Source organism: Ascaphus truei, chromosome 3, assembly GCF_040206685.1.
Source record: "Ascaphus truei isolate aAscTru1 chromosome 3, aAscTru1.hap1, whole genome shotgun sequence".
Classification (NCBI taxonomy): Eukaryota; Metazoa; Chordata; class Amphibia; order Anura; family Ascaphidae; genus Ascaphus; species Ascaphus truei.
This window is the reverse complement of record NC_134485.1, coordinates 8,400,593-8,418,128: the sequence shown is the minus strand read 5'-3', so window position 1 is coordinate 8,418,128 and position 17,536 is coordinate 8,400,593. Positions and strand designations below refer to the sequence as shown.

Genomic DNA, 17,536 nt, shown 5'->3' with positions numbered 1-17,536 from the left:
CTGTAACAATAGATAATGTTACCGTAGTAAAATAAGAATACATTGTAGCTGCTGAGTTACACTGACTGAAGGATTGATTGAAACTAAAAGGCAGCCATTTAGTGAACCCTGGAAAGCAGGGTCTTTGCTGATCGATCACAGGAGAACTAATAGACCAGCAGCTTAGGTAATTAGTTTTCAATAAAGGTAATCAAAGGCTGCGTATATTAAAAAAAATAAAAAAAAGATGATTGTCCGCGGCATGGACTGCCTCTTTAACCTATTAATCTATTATAGAAATCCCCGCTATAAATTTGTCAGCTCAGTGCAAAGTGAAACAGCACTTTTCTTAGATTACTGTGTAAGAATTTTACTTTACCTGTGATCTCCCTGTGATCTCCCTACACCTATGATTCTACACTTTTTAGGCGCCAATCCACCTGACTTTTCATTCCTCAAAACTTGTGCCAACTGTATCACACACACAAAAAAAATCATCTTATGTTTGACATAGACGCCAAGGTTGAAATAGTAAATCGTTCCCACGCTGCTTCGTCGTAACACTGTCTCTGCTTTCTTGTCCATTGTTTAAATTAAATTGGATGAACCTGTAATAATGCTTTTAAAATACAGCCCCTGAGACCACTGTAAGCGTGACGAGAGGACCAGAGCGGGGCCGTAAACTCGTGTTTATAAATATGTCCTGACACAACAGTTGTAAAAACGCCGCGCTTCTCCCGCAGTCGCCGGCCTGTCTTGCCTTTGTCTCATTTGACAGGGAAAGGGCAAGTTTCAAATCAATGCATGACTCAACCTTCTGAGTGTCGTTGCACATGAAACATGCTGGAAGCCTGTACGTTCCCAGAGGGGAGATAAATGTCACATGGAAACTTGCTAATAGAGCGAGATCTAAATGCCAAAGGTATTTCTGGCCAGAATCAAACTACTCTAAGAAATCTCTAAGGACCCCACAGACAACCCAGTGAGAACACTCTCCCCATGCATAGCTTTTGTAAGTAATAGTTAATATATTGAAACCAATAACCATTATCTCAGCTAATTCTGTGCCCGGGGGACCTGTAACACGTTGAAGACTCTTTGAACCCTAGTGCATGTGTGGTGGTGGCTGTGAGACCCGATTTTATTCTTCTAATTTATCATTATTTTACCCACTTTACAAAGGGAGAAGTGGGAGTCTCACTGAGCTACACAGTGCAGGATCCACCGTTTCTTTCCAAGCTCACTCAAAAATAAATACATTTCAATTTTCGCCGATCTTCGCAGCAAGACATGCACATCGTTCCAGCGGGAGGAGCGGCCATTGTCTTGAATCAGGGCTAAGACACTATGTAACCCAGATGCTAGCACACCATTAATAATGTAGGCTACATCTGTAAATGTTACCTTATAGACAGGTGGCTCAGTCAGTGGCTCAGTCGAAGACTGTGCTCAAGCATGGATGTCCTGAAAACCGGACCTGTTGGTAGCCCTTGAGGACTGGAGTTGGCCACCCCTGCCTTAGTGTGTCATGATAATATCATGAGATATTATGTATTTTAATCAATCTGCTGCTTCAGGCGTTAATATGCCAGCAGTTTGGGTTTAAAAATACAATATACAGTATTGGGATTATGACAGGTCAAGGCTTTTCCTGGGTCTGTGCTGGTCTTCAAAGAGGACTTAATTGGGGGGCCTATCACAGATGGCCCCCTAAAAGTGACATATGTGTTGTTTAGAGCAGGGGTGCACAAACTGGGGGGAGGTGAAAGATTTTTCAGGGGGGGGGGGGCGCAGCAGTTGCAGAGGCCCAACGCTCTCTCCCAAGGCTTTTAAATGAAATGCCGGGGGATCAGATGAGGCCTCTGCAACGTCCCATGCCCTGTCTTCGACGATGCTTTGCCATGGCAACTACGCTACGGGGTCAAGTGACCCCACTGCATCATTTGACACAAAAGACAAGGTAAGGAGGGGAGAACGAGCAGGGGGGAGCGCAGGCAGGGGGTGCAGTGGGGAAAGTTTATGCTCCTGTGGTTTAGAGGGTTATAAACATTAACCTGAGATGGCTCTGTCAGCCTCAAAGAAAACTAAACATTTGTGAATAATTACTGGTGCATGCCAGAGAGAGGTGACACACATGGTATGATTTCATTGGAGGATTTTATTAAAAATGAGAATATCATGTGACATCATCTACTGTACATACTAACAGTTACATGTGTGTGTTCGTGGCAGGGAATCACATGCAACGAAACCACACACGGCATGGTTAAGAGGTGCCAAGGACAGATATCCATTTGTCACTCAAATGTCACTCTGTCGTAAAACTGTCTATCTCACTGTTAATTTGTGTTCCCCATTGTTTAAATGGGGAATAAAATAGTACATAAGACTTAGCAAGGTATTATGAAAATCAGATTTCAACAGGGGTGTGTTTTGGACCAAACATATGAAGTCTCATTTCTGCACCAGTGACCTCTCTGGGAGAAAATCCTGACATATGGTAACATAATGTATACAGTAGGGATTTCTGTTTCATGTTTTTTCCTGTTATTTAAAAAAAAACTGTCCTGCATTTACTGTAATTGTGTCTTGTTGTTATCCTTTTTCTGTAGTCTAAGCACTGTATTTGTATATATATTAAAACATTTAATAAGTAATGCTTTGGGCTCTGAATGAACTGTTGCACGCTCTGGAGAGAGTATTTACATTTTCGGACACATTTTGCTGCAACAGATTTTTGTGCATTAAGTGCATAGTTTTGCTATTATAAACAAGGGCCTGAGACCCTGGCAGATTTTAATTTGACATCATTTATTTGCATAATTCTTGGGTGGTGGAAGCATATAGCTATGATTGAAATTGAGTAAGGGGCTAATATTAACTTATTGAAATTACCTTGTGGAGGAGAAAGGTGAGTTGGCTAGAGGAGCCGTGTGTATTACCCCTGGTTGCATATCTAAGTCACATGCTTACACCGTTACAGTTACACAGTTACATCGTTACAGTTACACAGTTACATTGTTACAGTTACAGTTACATAGTTACCGTTACAGTTACATTGTTACAGTTACACAGTTACATCATTAGTTACATAGTTACCGTTACATTGTTACAGTTACACAGTTACATCGTTACAGTTACATAGTTACAGTTACATCGTTACAGTTACACAATTACATCGTTACAGTTACATAGTTACCGTTACAGTTACATTGTTACAGTTACACAGTTACATTGTTACAGTTACAGTTACATAGTTACCGTTACAGTTACATTGTTACAGTTACACAGGTACATCGTTACAGTTACACAGTTACATTGTTACAGTTACAGTTACATAGTTACCGTTACAGTTACATTGTTACAGTTACACAGTTACATCGTTACAGTTACATAGTTACCGTTACATTGTTACAGTTACACAGTTACATCGTTACAGTTACATAGTTACAGTTACATCGTTACAGTTACACAATTACATCGTTACAGTTACATAGTTACCGTTACATTGTTACAGTTACACAGTTACATCGTTACAGTTACATAGTTACAGTTACATCGTTACAGTTACACAATTACATCGTTACAGTTACATAGTTACCGTTACAGTTACATTGTTACAGTTACACAGTTACATCGGTACAGTTACAGTTACATAGTTACCGTTACCGTTACATTGTTACAGTTACACAGTTACATCGTTACAGTTACATAGTTACCGTTACAGTTACATCGTTACAGTTACACAGTTACATTGTTACAGTTACAGTTACATAGTTACCGTTACAGTTACATCGTTACAGTTACACAATTACATCGTTACAGTTACATAGTTACCGTTACACAGTTACATCGTTACAGTTACACAGTTACATCGTTACAGTTACACAGTTAAATTGTTACAGTTACACAATTACATTGTTACAGTTACAGTTACATAGTTACCGTTACAGTTACACAGTTACATTGTTACAGTTACAGTTACATAGTTACCGTTACAGTTACATCGGTACAGTTACACAATTACATCGTTACAGTTACATTGTTACAGTTACACAGTTACATCGTTACAGTTACATAGTTACCGTTACAGTTACATAGTTACAGTTACACAGTTACATCGTTACAGTTACATCGGTACAGTTACACAATTACATCGTTACAGTTACATTGTTACAGTTACACAGTTACATCGTTACAGTTACATAGTTACCGTTACAGTTACATAGTTACAGTTACACAGTTACATCGTTACAGTTACACAGTTACATTGTTACAGTTACATAGTTACCGTTACAGTTACATCGGTACAGTTACACAATTACATCGTTACAGTTACATTGTTACAGTTACACAGTTACATTGTTACAGTTACAGTTACATAGTTACCGTTACAGTTACATTGTTACAGTTACACAGTTACATCGTTACAGTTACACAGTTACATTGTTACAGTTACATCGTTACAGTTACACAGTTACATCGTTACAGTTACACAGTTACAGTTATATAGTTACACAGTTACATCGTTACAGTTACACAGTTACATCGTTACAGTTACACAGTTACATCGTTACAGTTACACAATTACAGTTATATAGTTACACAGTTACATCGTTACAGTTACACAGTTATATATTTACAGTTACACAGTTACACACAGTTATACCATTACAGTTACACAGTTACACACAGTTATACCATTACAGTTACACAGTTACACACAGTTATACCATTACAGTTACACAGTTATATATTTACAGTTACACAGTTACACACAGTTATACCATTACAGTTACAGTTACACCGTTACAGTTACACAATTACATAGTTACATAGTTACAGTTACATAGTTACATAGTTACACAAAGTTGAAAAAAAGACATACGTACATCAAGTTCAATTTATGCTAAATTTAGATGACAGATACGTATCCTATATCCATACTTACAGTATATTGATCCAGAAGAAGGCAAACAAAAAACCCCAGTGACACATCATCCAATCTTATCTCATATGGGGAAATTAAATTCCTTCCTGACACCAAGTAATGGCAGTGCTTTAATCAAAAAGAGACTAACCGTTTCAGTCAAGATGCATTGTTACACAGTTACACAGTTACACAGTTACACAGTTACACAGTTACACAGTTATATAGTTACAGTTACATAGTTATATAGTTACACTTAGTTACACAGTTATATAGTTATATAGTTAGAGTTAGTTACAGTTACACAGTTATATAGTTACAGTTAGTTACATAGTTACATAGTTACACAGTTATATAGTTACAGTTACACAGTTATATAGCTACACGGTTATATAGTTACAGTTAGTTAGAGCTACAAAGTTACATAGTTACACAGTTATATAGTTACAGTTAGTTACAGTTACACAGTTACATAGTTACAGTTACACAGTTACAGTTATATAGTTACACAGTTATATAGTTACAGTTACACAGTTACATAGTTATATAGTTAGAGTTACATAGTTATATAGTTAGAGTTAGTTACAGTTACACAGTTATATAGTTACAGTTAGTTATACAGTTACATCGTTACACAGTTATATATTTACAGTTACACAGTTACATAGTTACACAGTTATATAGTTACAGTTACACAGTTATATAGTTACACGGTTATATAGTTACAGTTAGTTAGAGCTACACAGTTACATAGTTACACAGTTATATAGTTACAGTTACATAGTTACAGTTACACAGTTACAGTTATATAGTTACAGTTACACAGTTACACAGTTATATAGTTACAGTTACACAGTTATATAGTTACACGGTTATATAGTTACAGTTAGTTAGAGCTACACAGTTACATAGTTACATAGTTACACAGTTATATAGTTACAGTTAGTTACCGTTACATAGTTACAGTTACACAGTTACAGTTATATAGTTACACAGTTATATAGTTATAGTTACATAGTTACACAGTTATATAGTTACAGTTACAGTTACATAGTTACACAGTTATATAGTTACACAGTTATATAGTTACAGTTAGTTACAGTTACACAGTTACACAGTTACAGTTATATTGTTACACAGTTATATAGTTACAGTTATATAGTTACACGGTTATATAGTTACAGTTGCACAGTTATTTTAATGCACATTTAGAGAGGTGGGATAAAATCCCAAAATCAGCGCTTCAGCGGATGAAATACACCAATAATTGGTACATGTAATGATCAGGATATGGAGAAGTATGTATACAATAATAGTAGTATTGAACCCAGTGCAAACGCAGGAGTGTATAATCAAAAATAATGTCTTTTGGTGAGGGACTGTTTAATGCCTAATGGCACCTCACAAGACAATGAACACTCTTACCTGCTGCACTGTATCGGTCTAGAAGTCCCCTTGAATCCATAGAATGGGAAATCACAATACTCACTAGCATAATCTTCACTCCATTTGTGCGTGCGTCACGCAGAATAGATACACAGAAGCTTGAAATCCAAAGATTTGCAGCGGAGCACAGCTGAGGAATGGGGCCAGCACCAGCAGTTGGAAGGTTAAAAATAATTACCATGCTTTAATAAATAATTATTTTTAACCTTCCAACTGCTGGTGCTGGCCCCATTCCTCAGCTGTGCTCCGCTGCAAATCTTTGGATTTCAAGCTTTTAATGCACATTTAGATTTACTTTGCCAGAGCCCGATACGCAGACTCCCAGATGGTGAATAAACTAACCGCTGAACACTAGACATTTAACCATTCATCTCAATAAAGGTGAGAAAAGCAAGATGCACAGTTACATAGTTACATAGTTACAGTTACACAGTCACATAGTTACACAGTTACATAGTTACACAGTTACATAGTTACACAGTTACAGTTACATAGTTAAACCGTTTCATAGTTACACAGTTGAACAGTTACATAGTTACAGTTACATAGTTACATAGTTATTGTTACCGTTACATAGTTACAGCTACACCGTTCCAGTTACACAGTTACTTAGTTACACAGTTACATAGTTATAGTTACACAGACACAGTTACATAGTTACAGTTACACAGGTACAGTTACACAGGTACAGTTACACAAGTACAGTTACACAGTTACATAGTTACATAGTTACACAGTTAGTTACACAGTTAGTTACACTGTTATACAGTTACACCGTTACAGCTACACTGTTACAGTTACACAGTTACTTAGTTACACAGTTACATAGTAATAGTTACACAGACAGTTACATAGTTACAGTTACAGAGGTACAGTTACACAGTTACATAGTTACAGTTACATAGTTACATAGTTATTGTTACAGTTACATAGTTACACTGTTATAGTTACATAGTTACACAGTTACAGTTACATAGTTACACTTACACAGTTACATAGTTACAGTTACATAGTTACAGTTACACAGTTACACATTTACAGTGGCGGCCGCCTTTATCCTAAAGCGGCCGCCACCGCGGGTTTATTCAAACCGCGCAGGGCGCTCGGCTTATTTTCGGCCGGTTTCCCGGGCCGGGGCGCTTTCAATGATAAGCGCCAATAGCGCTTATCTGCTGATGCGGCCGCCGCGCGGGAAACTCCGATACAAAACGGAGAAAAGCCCCGCATTTATCCCGGTAAGCGTTAGAATAAAGGCGGCTGCGACAGTACACAAGGTTAAAAAAAACACAAAGATAAATCAAGTTCAACCTATGCTAAATGTATACGACAGATACGTATCCTATATCTGTATTTACAGTATATTGATCCAGAGGAAGACAAACAAAACACCCCAGAGACACATCATCTAATGATATCTCATAAGGGGAAATTAAATTCCTTCCTGACACCAAATAATGGCAGTGCTTTAATCAAAAGGAGACGGACCCCTTCAGTCGGTGCCAGGGGACCTGCAACAATTGGCTTTCACTCTGTGATTTGAAGGTGTAAAGTGGTCTCCTTTTCTGGGACGGGGTAAACATACCATCAATATGAACAAAATAGGGTCCAAAGTCTTCCCCGACCTGTCATGTTAAAGATAATGCTTTGCTGATACTCGGCCCAAGGGTGTTACTTTCATGTAACGGTACCAGTGGCCGATGCCCAGGGGCAGTAAGAATAGCATGCAGACACACCTCCCTCCCCTCTCCCTCCTCTCTCCCCTCTCTCCCCTCTCTCTCCATGGCACTGTGTTGATGAATTACAAACTGCCCATGAAAAGCTTCAATGGTCAGGCATGTGATTTAGGAATTCCAGAGACAACAGGGATGGAGAGGGGGGGAGGGGGTTGACCCAATGGACTTTAAGGGGGGGGGAAAATCCTAGAAAACGGCTCCTGTTCCATTTCTATTTTACTGCAATCCATAGCTCAGCTACACGGTAACTGCAAAGGCACAGCCATACTATACACATGCACAATCCCTTCTCCCCTCTGCTGTCACAGTGGAAGATTCCATTGAAAAGCTGCTGTGATCCTTGCTTGTGCTGAGCCCCCGCAGATAAGGGAGACAGGGCACAGGACGAGGTGTGGGCTGCTGCTGCTGCTGGGGCTTGTTTTAATCACTTCTCCTGGATCTCCTGCCCTCTCTGGATGGAAGTCCTGGGACATGGCTGGAATTATACTGGGGTGCATCACTCTCCTCTGTGTCACAGGTAAGCTCAGCCTGCAGCAGATCAGTAACTTGTGGAGTGTGTGTGTCCTGGGGGAGGGAGAGGTCCTGCTTCACGTCTGACTGGTGCTGAGGGATTAGAGCCTCACAGATAAGGGATGTGACCCTTCCCTGCTGCCTCAGTGGCACATCCCCATGGGCAGCGTGTTAACCCTTTGATCATTCTAATCACTCACAACGCAGCCTGGATCCCCCACTCACCCCAATGCAGAATCAGTATCAGAGGCACGTTGTGTGGGATGAGACAATGGAGGTGATTACCTGTGTCTGTATAGGGTGAGATGAGCTGTGATGTCTCTGCCCTCTGTGTGTGCCCTGTGTAGGGACACTCCATGTATTTGCAATCATGCATAGGATTCAGTGCTGATGGTTCCGCAGTAAATCGTGCATTTGTCACATTGGATCACAACAGAACCTGGCACCGTAGAGTGAGCTGGGTGACATGTGTAGCAGGTTGCACACGGCAGGCACACAGCCTGCACCTTCCCCCAGGCTCACACATTGCAATGGGGGAGATCTGTGCTCCCTGACTTTGGCTTCCCTAACATGCACAATATACAGGAGATGGGAAATTCAACAGGAGGAGGTAGAGCCAGGCTCCCTGTGCCTGGCACAGCCTGAGCACAGCAGCAGTGACTGTGCTCTGTGCAGGGGGCTGCAGGACAGCTTGTTACAAGTTGTGATGCCAACATTCCTTCTGCTTCGGTTTGATCCATGAAAGTGATGAAATCATCTTAAAGCTTCACAAGACATGTTAAACCCTTGTGTGCCAGGCGGATCAGAGAGGCTTTGCAAAGCAATGGATTGCATGCTTCTCTGGCTCTTCAGGGGTTGAGAGATATGTGTGTGTGTGTGTGTGTGTGTGTGTGTGTGTGTGTGTGTGTGTGTGTGTGTGTGTGTGTGTGTGTGTGTGTGTGTGTGTATGCACACATACCATGTATAGTATTGTAAGTATATATATATACACACACACACATACACACACACACACACACACACACACACACACACACACACACACACACACACACACACACACACACATATATATGCAATACTATAAATGGTATATGCGTGCATGTGTATATATATATATATATATATATATTATATTATATATATATATATATATATATATATATATATATATATATATATATATATATATATATACTTGTGTACCATATCTTCGTATTTTCAGGACTTAATACAAATGTACTGTAGTTAGGTGGACAGTGAAAGCATTAATACACCGGTCAGTGTTATTGATTAACTGCCCATCATGTGTGTGCTGTAAGTGAATTACATTGGTGTACAGTGTAAAGACATGTATTTGATTCTGAATTGCATTCAGTCTTTAGGGGGAAAACAGCACACACCTTGTTATTGTAATTAATTTAGCGGGCTTCATTTATACTTAATTTGATTTACCTGCTTGCCTGTAATATAAGAATACAGAATTCTTTGCACTGTGATTGTTATGTGTAACATTACTTTAGACCACATCAGCACCTTTACAGAGGTCCATGTAATCACATTCCCCTATATCATCTTTACTTTTAAGTGACCAGAATATTAACCATGTGAATTGATCCGGGCCGAAGAAATATTATGATTGCTTTGTGCAAATAATTCATTTTAGTTCCCTACGGTGCTTTTTATTGGAATACCAGTGATTCTTGGCTGTGAAGGGGTACAATTTATTAGACGTTGGTTATGTTAACCTCTTCACTATAGTGTGCGTGTGTGTGTGCGTGTGTTTGTGCGTGTGTGTGTGTGTGTGTGCGCGTGTGTGTGTGTGGTGTGTATATATATATATATTTTTTTTTTTTAAACCACTATGATAGTCATTTTGGGTGGATGATTGAAGTAAAGAAACATAATCAAGAGTCAATCAGCACACAACATATATGAGCAAAAAGAGTGCTGCACGCAGGTATAAGGGTCTCCCTAAAACCTGGACAGATACAAAAATAAGAGAGTACCTGCAGCCCTCATATACAGCTGTGGCACTAATAGTGGTCAAACACAAAGCAATTTAATGCAAAGAGAGCAAACAAGTCTCATAAACAGAGCATATTACACGGGGCACTGTCAGGATGCAACTACCCAGACAAATACTCCCCCAGAGAGGGGTAAACCCAGGAGGAAGGGGGGAAAGGACCACAAACACACTGATCTACACACTACAAATATCACAATAAAGTGCAAAAAATGTGCTACACACTGCCAAAAAGGCAACAACACAAAAAAGGAACACAATCCAAAAATCAAGGGGGCGACTACGTTCCGGGCACTTAGCCCTTTTGGGCCTGTTCCCACATAAGAGTGGTACTTCCCTTCAGGAGGTAAATACGAGTCCCGTAGCTACAATGTGACCTGGGAGTACTTAGTTTGTAGGAGGGTGATGTAGAACAAATTCAACCATCATCTTATCTGCTGCTCTGCAACTCATCAACCCACCATCCAGCATGCAAGAGGAGCCTGAGTAACATCTCATCACCCCACCATCCAGCATGCAAGAGGAGTGAGTAACATCACATTACCCCACCATCCAGCATGCAAGAGGAGCCTGAGTAACATCTCATTACCCCACCATCCAGCATGCAAGAGGAGCCTGAGTAACATCTCATCACCCCACCATCCAGCATGCAAGAGGAGCCTGAGTAACATCTCATCACCCCACCATCCAGCATGCAAGAGGAGTGAGTAACATCACATTACCCCACCATCCAGCATGCAAGAGGAGCCTGAGTAACATCTCATCACCCCCCATCCAGCATGCAAGAGGAGCCTGAGTAACATCTCATTACCCCACCATCCAGCATGCAAGAGGAGCCTGAGTAACATCACATCACCCCACCATCCAGCATGCAAGAGGAGCCTGAGTAACATTTCATTACCCCACCATCCAGCATGCAAGAGGAGCCTGAGTAACATCTCATCACCCCCCCATCCAGCATGCAAGAGGAGCCTGAGTAACATCTCATCACCCCACCATCCAGCATGCAAGAGGAGCCTGAGTAACATGTCATTACCCCACCATCCAGCATGCAAGAGGAGCCTGAGTAACATGTCATTACCCCACCATCCAGCATGCAAGAGGAGCCTGAGTAACATGTCATTACCCCACCATCCAGCATGCAAGAGGAGCCTAAGTAACATCACATTACCCCACCATCCAGCATGCCAGAGGAGCCTGAGTAACATCTCATCACCCCACCATCCAGCATGCAAGAGGAGCCTGTGAGTAACATCTCATCACCCCACCATCCAGCATGCAAGAGGAGCCTGAGTAACATCACATTACCCCACCACCCAGCATGCAAGAGGAGCCTGAGTAACATCTCATTACCCCACCATCCAGCATGCAAGAGGAGCCTGAGTAACATGTCATTACCCCACCATCCAGCATGCAAGAGGAGCCTGAGTAACATCACATTACCCCACCATCCAGCATGCAAGAGGAGCCTGAGTAACATCTCATCACCCCACCATCCAGCATGCAAGAGGAGCCTGTGAGTAACATCTCATCACCCCACCATCCAGCATGCAAGAGGAGCCTGAGTAACATCACATCACCCCACCACCCAGCATGCAAGAGGAGCCTGAGTAACATCTCATCACCCCCCCATCCAGCATGCAAGAGGAGCCTGAGTAACATCACATTACCCCACCATCCAGCATGCAAGAGGAGCCTGAGTAACATCTCATCACCCCCCCATCCAGCATGCAAGAGGAGCCTGAGTAACATCTCATCACCCCACCATCCAGCATGCAAGAGGAGCCTGAGTAACATCTCATCACCCCACCATCCAGCATGCAAGAGGAGCCTGTGAGTAACATCTCATCACCCCACCACCCAGCATGCAAGAGGAGCCTGAGTAACATCTCATCACCCCACCATCCAGCATGCAAGAGGAGCCTGAGTAACATCTCATCACCCCACCATCCAGCATGCAAGAGGAGCCTGAGTAACATCTCATCACCCCCCCATCCAGCATGCAAGAGGAGCCTGAGTAACATCACATCACCCCACCATCCAGCATGCAAGAGGAGCCTGAGTAACATCACATCACCCCACCATCCAGCATGCAAGAGGAGCCTGAGTAACATCTCATCACCCCACCATCCAGCATGCAAGAGGAGCCTGAGTAACATCTCATCACCCCACCATCCAGCATGCAAGAGGAGCCTGTGAGTAACATCTCATTACCCCACCATCCAGCATGCAAGAGGAGCCTGAGTAACATCTCATCACCCCACCATCCAGCATGCAAGAGGAGCCTGAGTAACATCTCATCACCCCACCATCCAGCATGCAAGAGGAGCCTGAGTAACATCTCATCACCCCACCATCCAGCATGCAAGAGGAGCCTGAGTAACATCTCATCACCCCACCATCCAGCATGCAAGAGGAGCCTGAGTAACATCTCATTACCCCACCATCCAGCATGCAAGAGGAGCCTGAGTAACATCTCATCACCCCACCATCCAGCATGCAAGAGGAGCCTGAGTAACATCTCATCACCCCACCATCCAGCATGCAAGAGGAGCCTGAGTAACATCACATCACCCCCCCATCCAGCATGCAAGAGGAGCCTGAGTAACATCTCATCACCCCACCATCCAGCATGCAAGAGGAGCCTGAGTAACATCTCATCACCCCCCCATCCAGCATGCAAGAGGAGCCTGAGTAACATCTCATCACCCCACCATCCAGCATGCAAGAGGAGCCTGAGTAACATCTCATCACCCCACCATCCAGCATGCAAGAGGAGCCTGAGTAACATCTCATTACCCCACCATCCAGCATGCAAGAGGAGCCTGAGTAACATCACATTACCCCACCATCCAGCATGCAAGAGGAGCCTGAGTAACATCACATTACCCCACCATCCAGCATGCAAGAGGAGCCTGAGTAACATCTCATCACCCCACCATCCAGCATGCAAGAGGAGCCTGAGTAACATCTCATCACCCCACCATCCAGCATGCAAGAGGAGCCTGAGTAACATCTCATCACCCCACCATCCAGCATGCAAGAGCCTGAGTAACATCACATTACCCCACCATCCAGCATGCAAGAGGAGCCTGAGTAACATCTCATCACCCCACCATCCAGCATGCAAGAGCCTGAGTAACATCTCATTACCCCACCATCCAGCATGCAAGAGGAGCCTGAGTAACATCTCATCACCCCACCATCCAGCATGCAAGAGGAGCCTGAGTAACATCACATCACCCCACCATCCAGCATGCAAGAGGAGCCTGAGTAACATCACATCACCCCACCATCCAGCATGCAAGAGGAGCCTGAGTAACATCACATTACCCCACCATCCAGCATGCAAGAGGAGCCTGAGTAACATCACATCACCCCACCACCCAGCATGCAAGAGGAGCCTGAGTAACATCACATCACCCCACCATCCAGCATGCAAGAGGAGCCTGAGTAACATCTCATTACCCCCCCATCCAGCATGCAAGAGGAGCCTGAGTAACATCACATTACCCCACCATCCAGCATGCAAGAGGAGCCTGAGTAACATCTCATCACCCCACCATCCAGCATGCAAGAGGAGCCTGAGTAACATCTCATCACCCCACCATCCAGCATGCAAGAGGAGCCTGAGTAACATCTCATTACCCCACCATCCAGCATGCAAGAGGAGCCTGAGTAACATCACATCACCCCACCATCCAGCATGCAAGAGGAGCCTGAGTAACATCTCATCACCCCCCCATCCAGCATGCAAGAGGAGCCTGAGTAACATCACATTACCCCACCATCCAGCATGCAAGAGGAGCCTGAGTAACATCACATTACCCCACCATCCAGCATGCAAGAGGAGTGAGTAACATCACATCACCCCACCATCCAGCATGCAAGAGGAGCCTGAGTAACATCACATCACCCCCCCATCCAGCATGCAAGAGGAGCCTGAGTAACATCACATCACCCCCCCATCCAGCATGCAAGAGGAGCCTAAGTAACATCTCATTACCCCACCATCCAGCATGCAAGAGGAGTGAGTAACATCACATCACCCCCCCATCCAGCATGCAAGAGGAGCCTGAGTAACATCTCATCACCCCACCATCCAGCATGCAAGAGGAGCCTGAGTAACACCTCATCACCCCCCCATCCAGCATGCAAGAGGAGCCTGAGTAACATCTCATCACCCCACCATCCAGCATGCAAGAGGAGCCTGAGTAACATCACATCACCCCACCATCCAGCATGCAAGAGGAGCCTGAGTAACATCTCATCACCCCACCATCCAGCATGCAAGAGGAGTGAGTAACATCTCATCACCCCACCATCCAGCATGCAAGAGGAGCCTGAGTAACATCACATTACCCCACCATCCAGCATGCAAGAGGAGCCTGAGTAACATCTCATCACCCCACCATCCAGCATGCAAGAGGAGCCTGAGTAACATCTCATCACCCCACCATCCAGCATGCAAGAGGAGCCTGAGTAACATCTCATCACCCCACCATCCAGCATGCAAGAGGAGCCTGAGTAACATCACATCACCCCACCATCCAGCATGCAAGAGGAGCCTGAGTAACATCTCATCACCCCCCCATCCAGCATGCAAGAGGAGCCTGAGTAACATCACATTACCCCACCATCCAGCATGCAAGAGGAGCCTGAGTAACATCACATTACCCCACCATCCAGCATGCAAGAGGAGTGAGTAACATCACATCACCCCACCATCCAGCATGCAAGAGGAGCCTGAGTAACATCACATCACCCCACCATCCAGCATGCAAGAGGAGCCTGAGTAACATCACATCACCCCCCCATCCAGCATGCAAGAGGAGCCTAAGTAACATCTCATTACCCCACCATCCAGCATGCAAGAGGAGTGAGTAACATCACATCACCCCCCCATCCAGCATGCAAGAGGAGCCTGAGTAACACCTCATCACCCCCCCCATCCAGCATGCAAGAGGAGCCTGAGTAACATCTCATCACCCCACCATCCAGCATGCAAGAGGAGCCTGAGTAACATCACATCACCCCACCATCCAGCATGCAAGAGGAGCCTGAGTAACATCACATTACCCCACCATCCAGCATGCAAGAGGAGCCTGAGTAACATCTCATCACCCCACCATCCAGCATGCAAGAGGAGCCTGAGTAACATCTCATTACCCCACCATCCAGCATGCAAGAGGAGCCTGAGTAACATCTCATTACCCCACCATCCAGCATGCAAGAGGAGCCTGAGTAACATCACATTACCCCACCATCCAGCATGCAAGAGGAGCCTGAGTAACATCTCATCACCCCACCATCCAGCATGCAAGAGCCTGAGTAACATCTCATTACCCCACCATCCAGCATGCAAGAGGAGCCTGAGTAACATCTCATCACCCCACCATCCAGCATGCAAGAGGAGCCTGAGTAACATCACATCACCCCCCCACCCCCATCCAGCATGCAAGAGGAGCCTGAGTAACATCTCATCACCCCCCCATCCAGCATGCAAGAGGAGCCTGAGTAACATCTCATCACCCCCCCATCCAGCATGCAAGAGGAGCCTGAGTAACATCACATCACCCCCCCATCCAGCATGCAAGAGGAGCCTGAGTAACACCTCATCACCCCCCCATCCAGCATGCAAGAGGAGCCTGAGTAACATCACATCACCCCACCATCCAGCATGCAAGAGGAGCCTGAGTAACACCTCATCACCCCCCCATCCAGCATGCAAGAGGAGCCTGAGTAACATCTCATCACCCCACCATCCAGCATGCAAGAGGAGCCTGAGTAACACCTCATCACCCCCCCATCCAGCATGCAAGAGGAGCCTGAGTAACATCTCATCACCCCACCATCCAGCATGCAAGAGGAGCCTGAGTAACATCACATCACCCCCCCATCCAGCATGCAAGAGGAGCCTGAGTAACATCACATCACCCCACCATCCAGCATGCAAGAGGAGCCTGAGTAACATCACATTACCCCACCATCCAGCATGCAAGAGGAGTGAGTAACATCACATCACCCCACCATCCAGCATGCAAGAGGAGCCTGAGTAACATCTCATTACCCCACCATCCAGCATGCAAGAGGAGCCTGAGTAACATCTCATCACCCCACCATCCAGCATGCAAGAGGAGCCTGAGTAACATCTCATCACCCCACCATCCAGCATGCAAGAGGAGCCTGAGTAACATCTCATTACCCCACCATCCAGCATGCAAGAGGAGCCTGAGTAACATCTCATCACCCCACCATCCAGCATGCAAGAGGAGCCTGAGTAACATCTCATCACCCCACCATCCAGCATGCAAGAGGAGTGAGTAACATCACATTACCCCACCATCCAGCATGCAAGAGGAGCCTGAGTAACATCTCATCACCCCACCATCCAGCATGCAAGAGGAGCCTGAGTAACATCTCATCACCCCACCATCCACCATTCTCTTTCTACATCACCCTCCTACAAACTAAGTACTCCCAGGTCACATTGTAGCTACGGGTCTCCTATTTACCTCCTGAAGGGAAGTACCACTCTTATGTGGGAACAGGCCCAGAAGGGCTAAGTGCCCGGGACGTAGCCGCCCCCTTGATTTTTGGATTGTGTTCCTTTTTTGCTTTGTTGCCTTTCTGGCCGTGTGTAGCACCTTGTTTTGCACTTTATTGTGATATTTGTAGTGTGCAGATCAGTGTGTTTGTGTTCCTTGCCCCCCTTCCTCCTGGGTTTACCCCTCTCTGGGGGAGTATTTGCCTGGGTAGTTGCACCCTGACAGTGCCCCGTGTAATATGCTCTGTTTATGAGACTTGTTTGCTGTCTTTGCATTAAATTGCTTTGTGTTTGACCACTATTAGTGCCACAGCTGTTTATGTGCTGCAGGTACTCTCTTATTAATGAAGTGAGCACAATCCAAG

General features: G+C 44.3%; 1 protein-coding gene across 9 annotated transcripts in view; it reads left to right on the top strand.

Annotated features, from left to right (window-relative positions):
* Positions 1–8,296: 8,296 nt before the first annotated feature.
* The window catches only part of ILDR2 (immunoglobulin like domain containing receptor 2), a 321,823-nt gene continuing 312,583 nt past the window's right edge, over positions 8,297–17,536 (top strand). For 4 of the 9 annotated variants that reach the window (XM_075593591.1, XM_075593593.1, XM_075593588.1 and 1 more), the window contains exon 1: positions 8,298–8,605. In XM_075593591.1, the coding sequence (XP_075449706.1) occupies positions 8,560–8,605 (46 nt within the window). In that variant the 5' untranslated portion in view covers positions 8,298–8,559. Of the gene's footprint in view, positions 8,606–17,536 lie in introns of all 9 variants that reach the window. The other 5 variants (XM_075593596.1, XM_075593592.1, XM_075593589.1 and 2 more) reach the window with 2 other exon arrangements.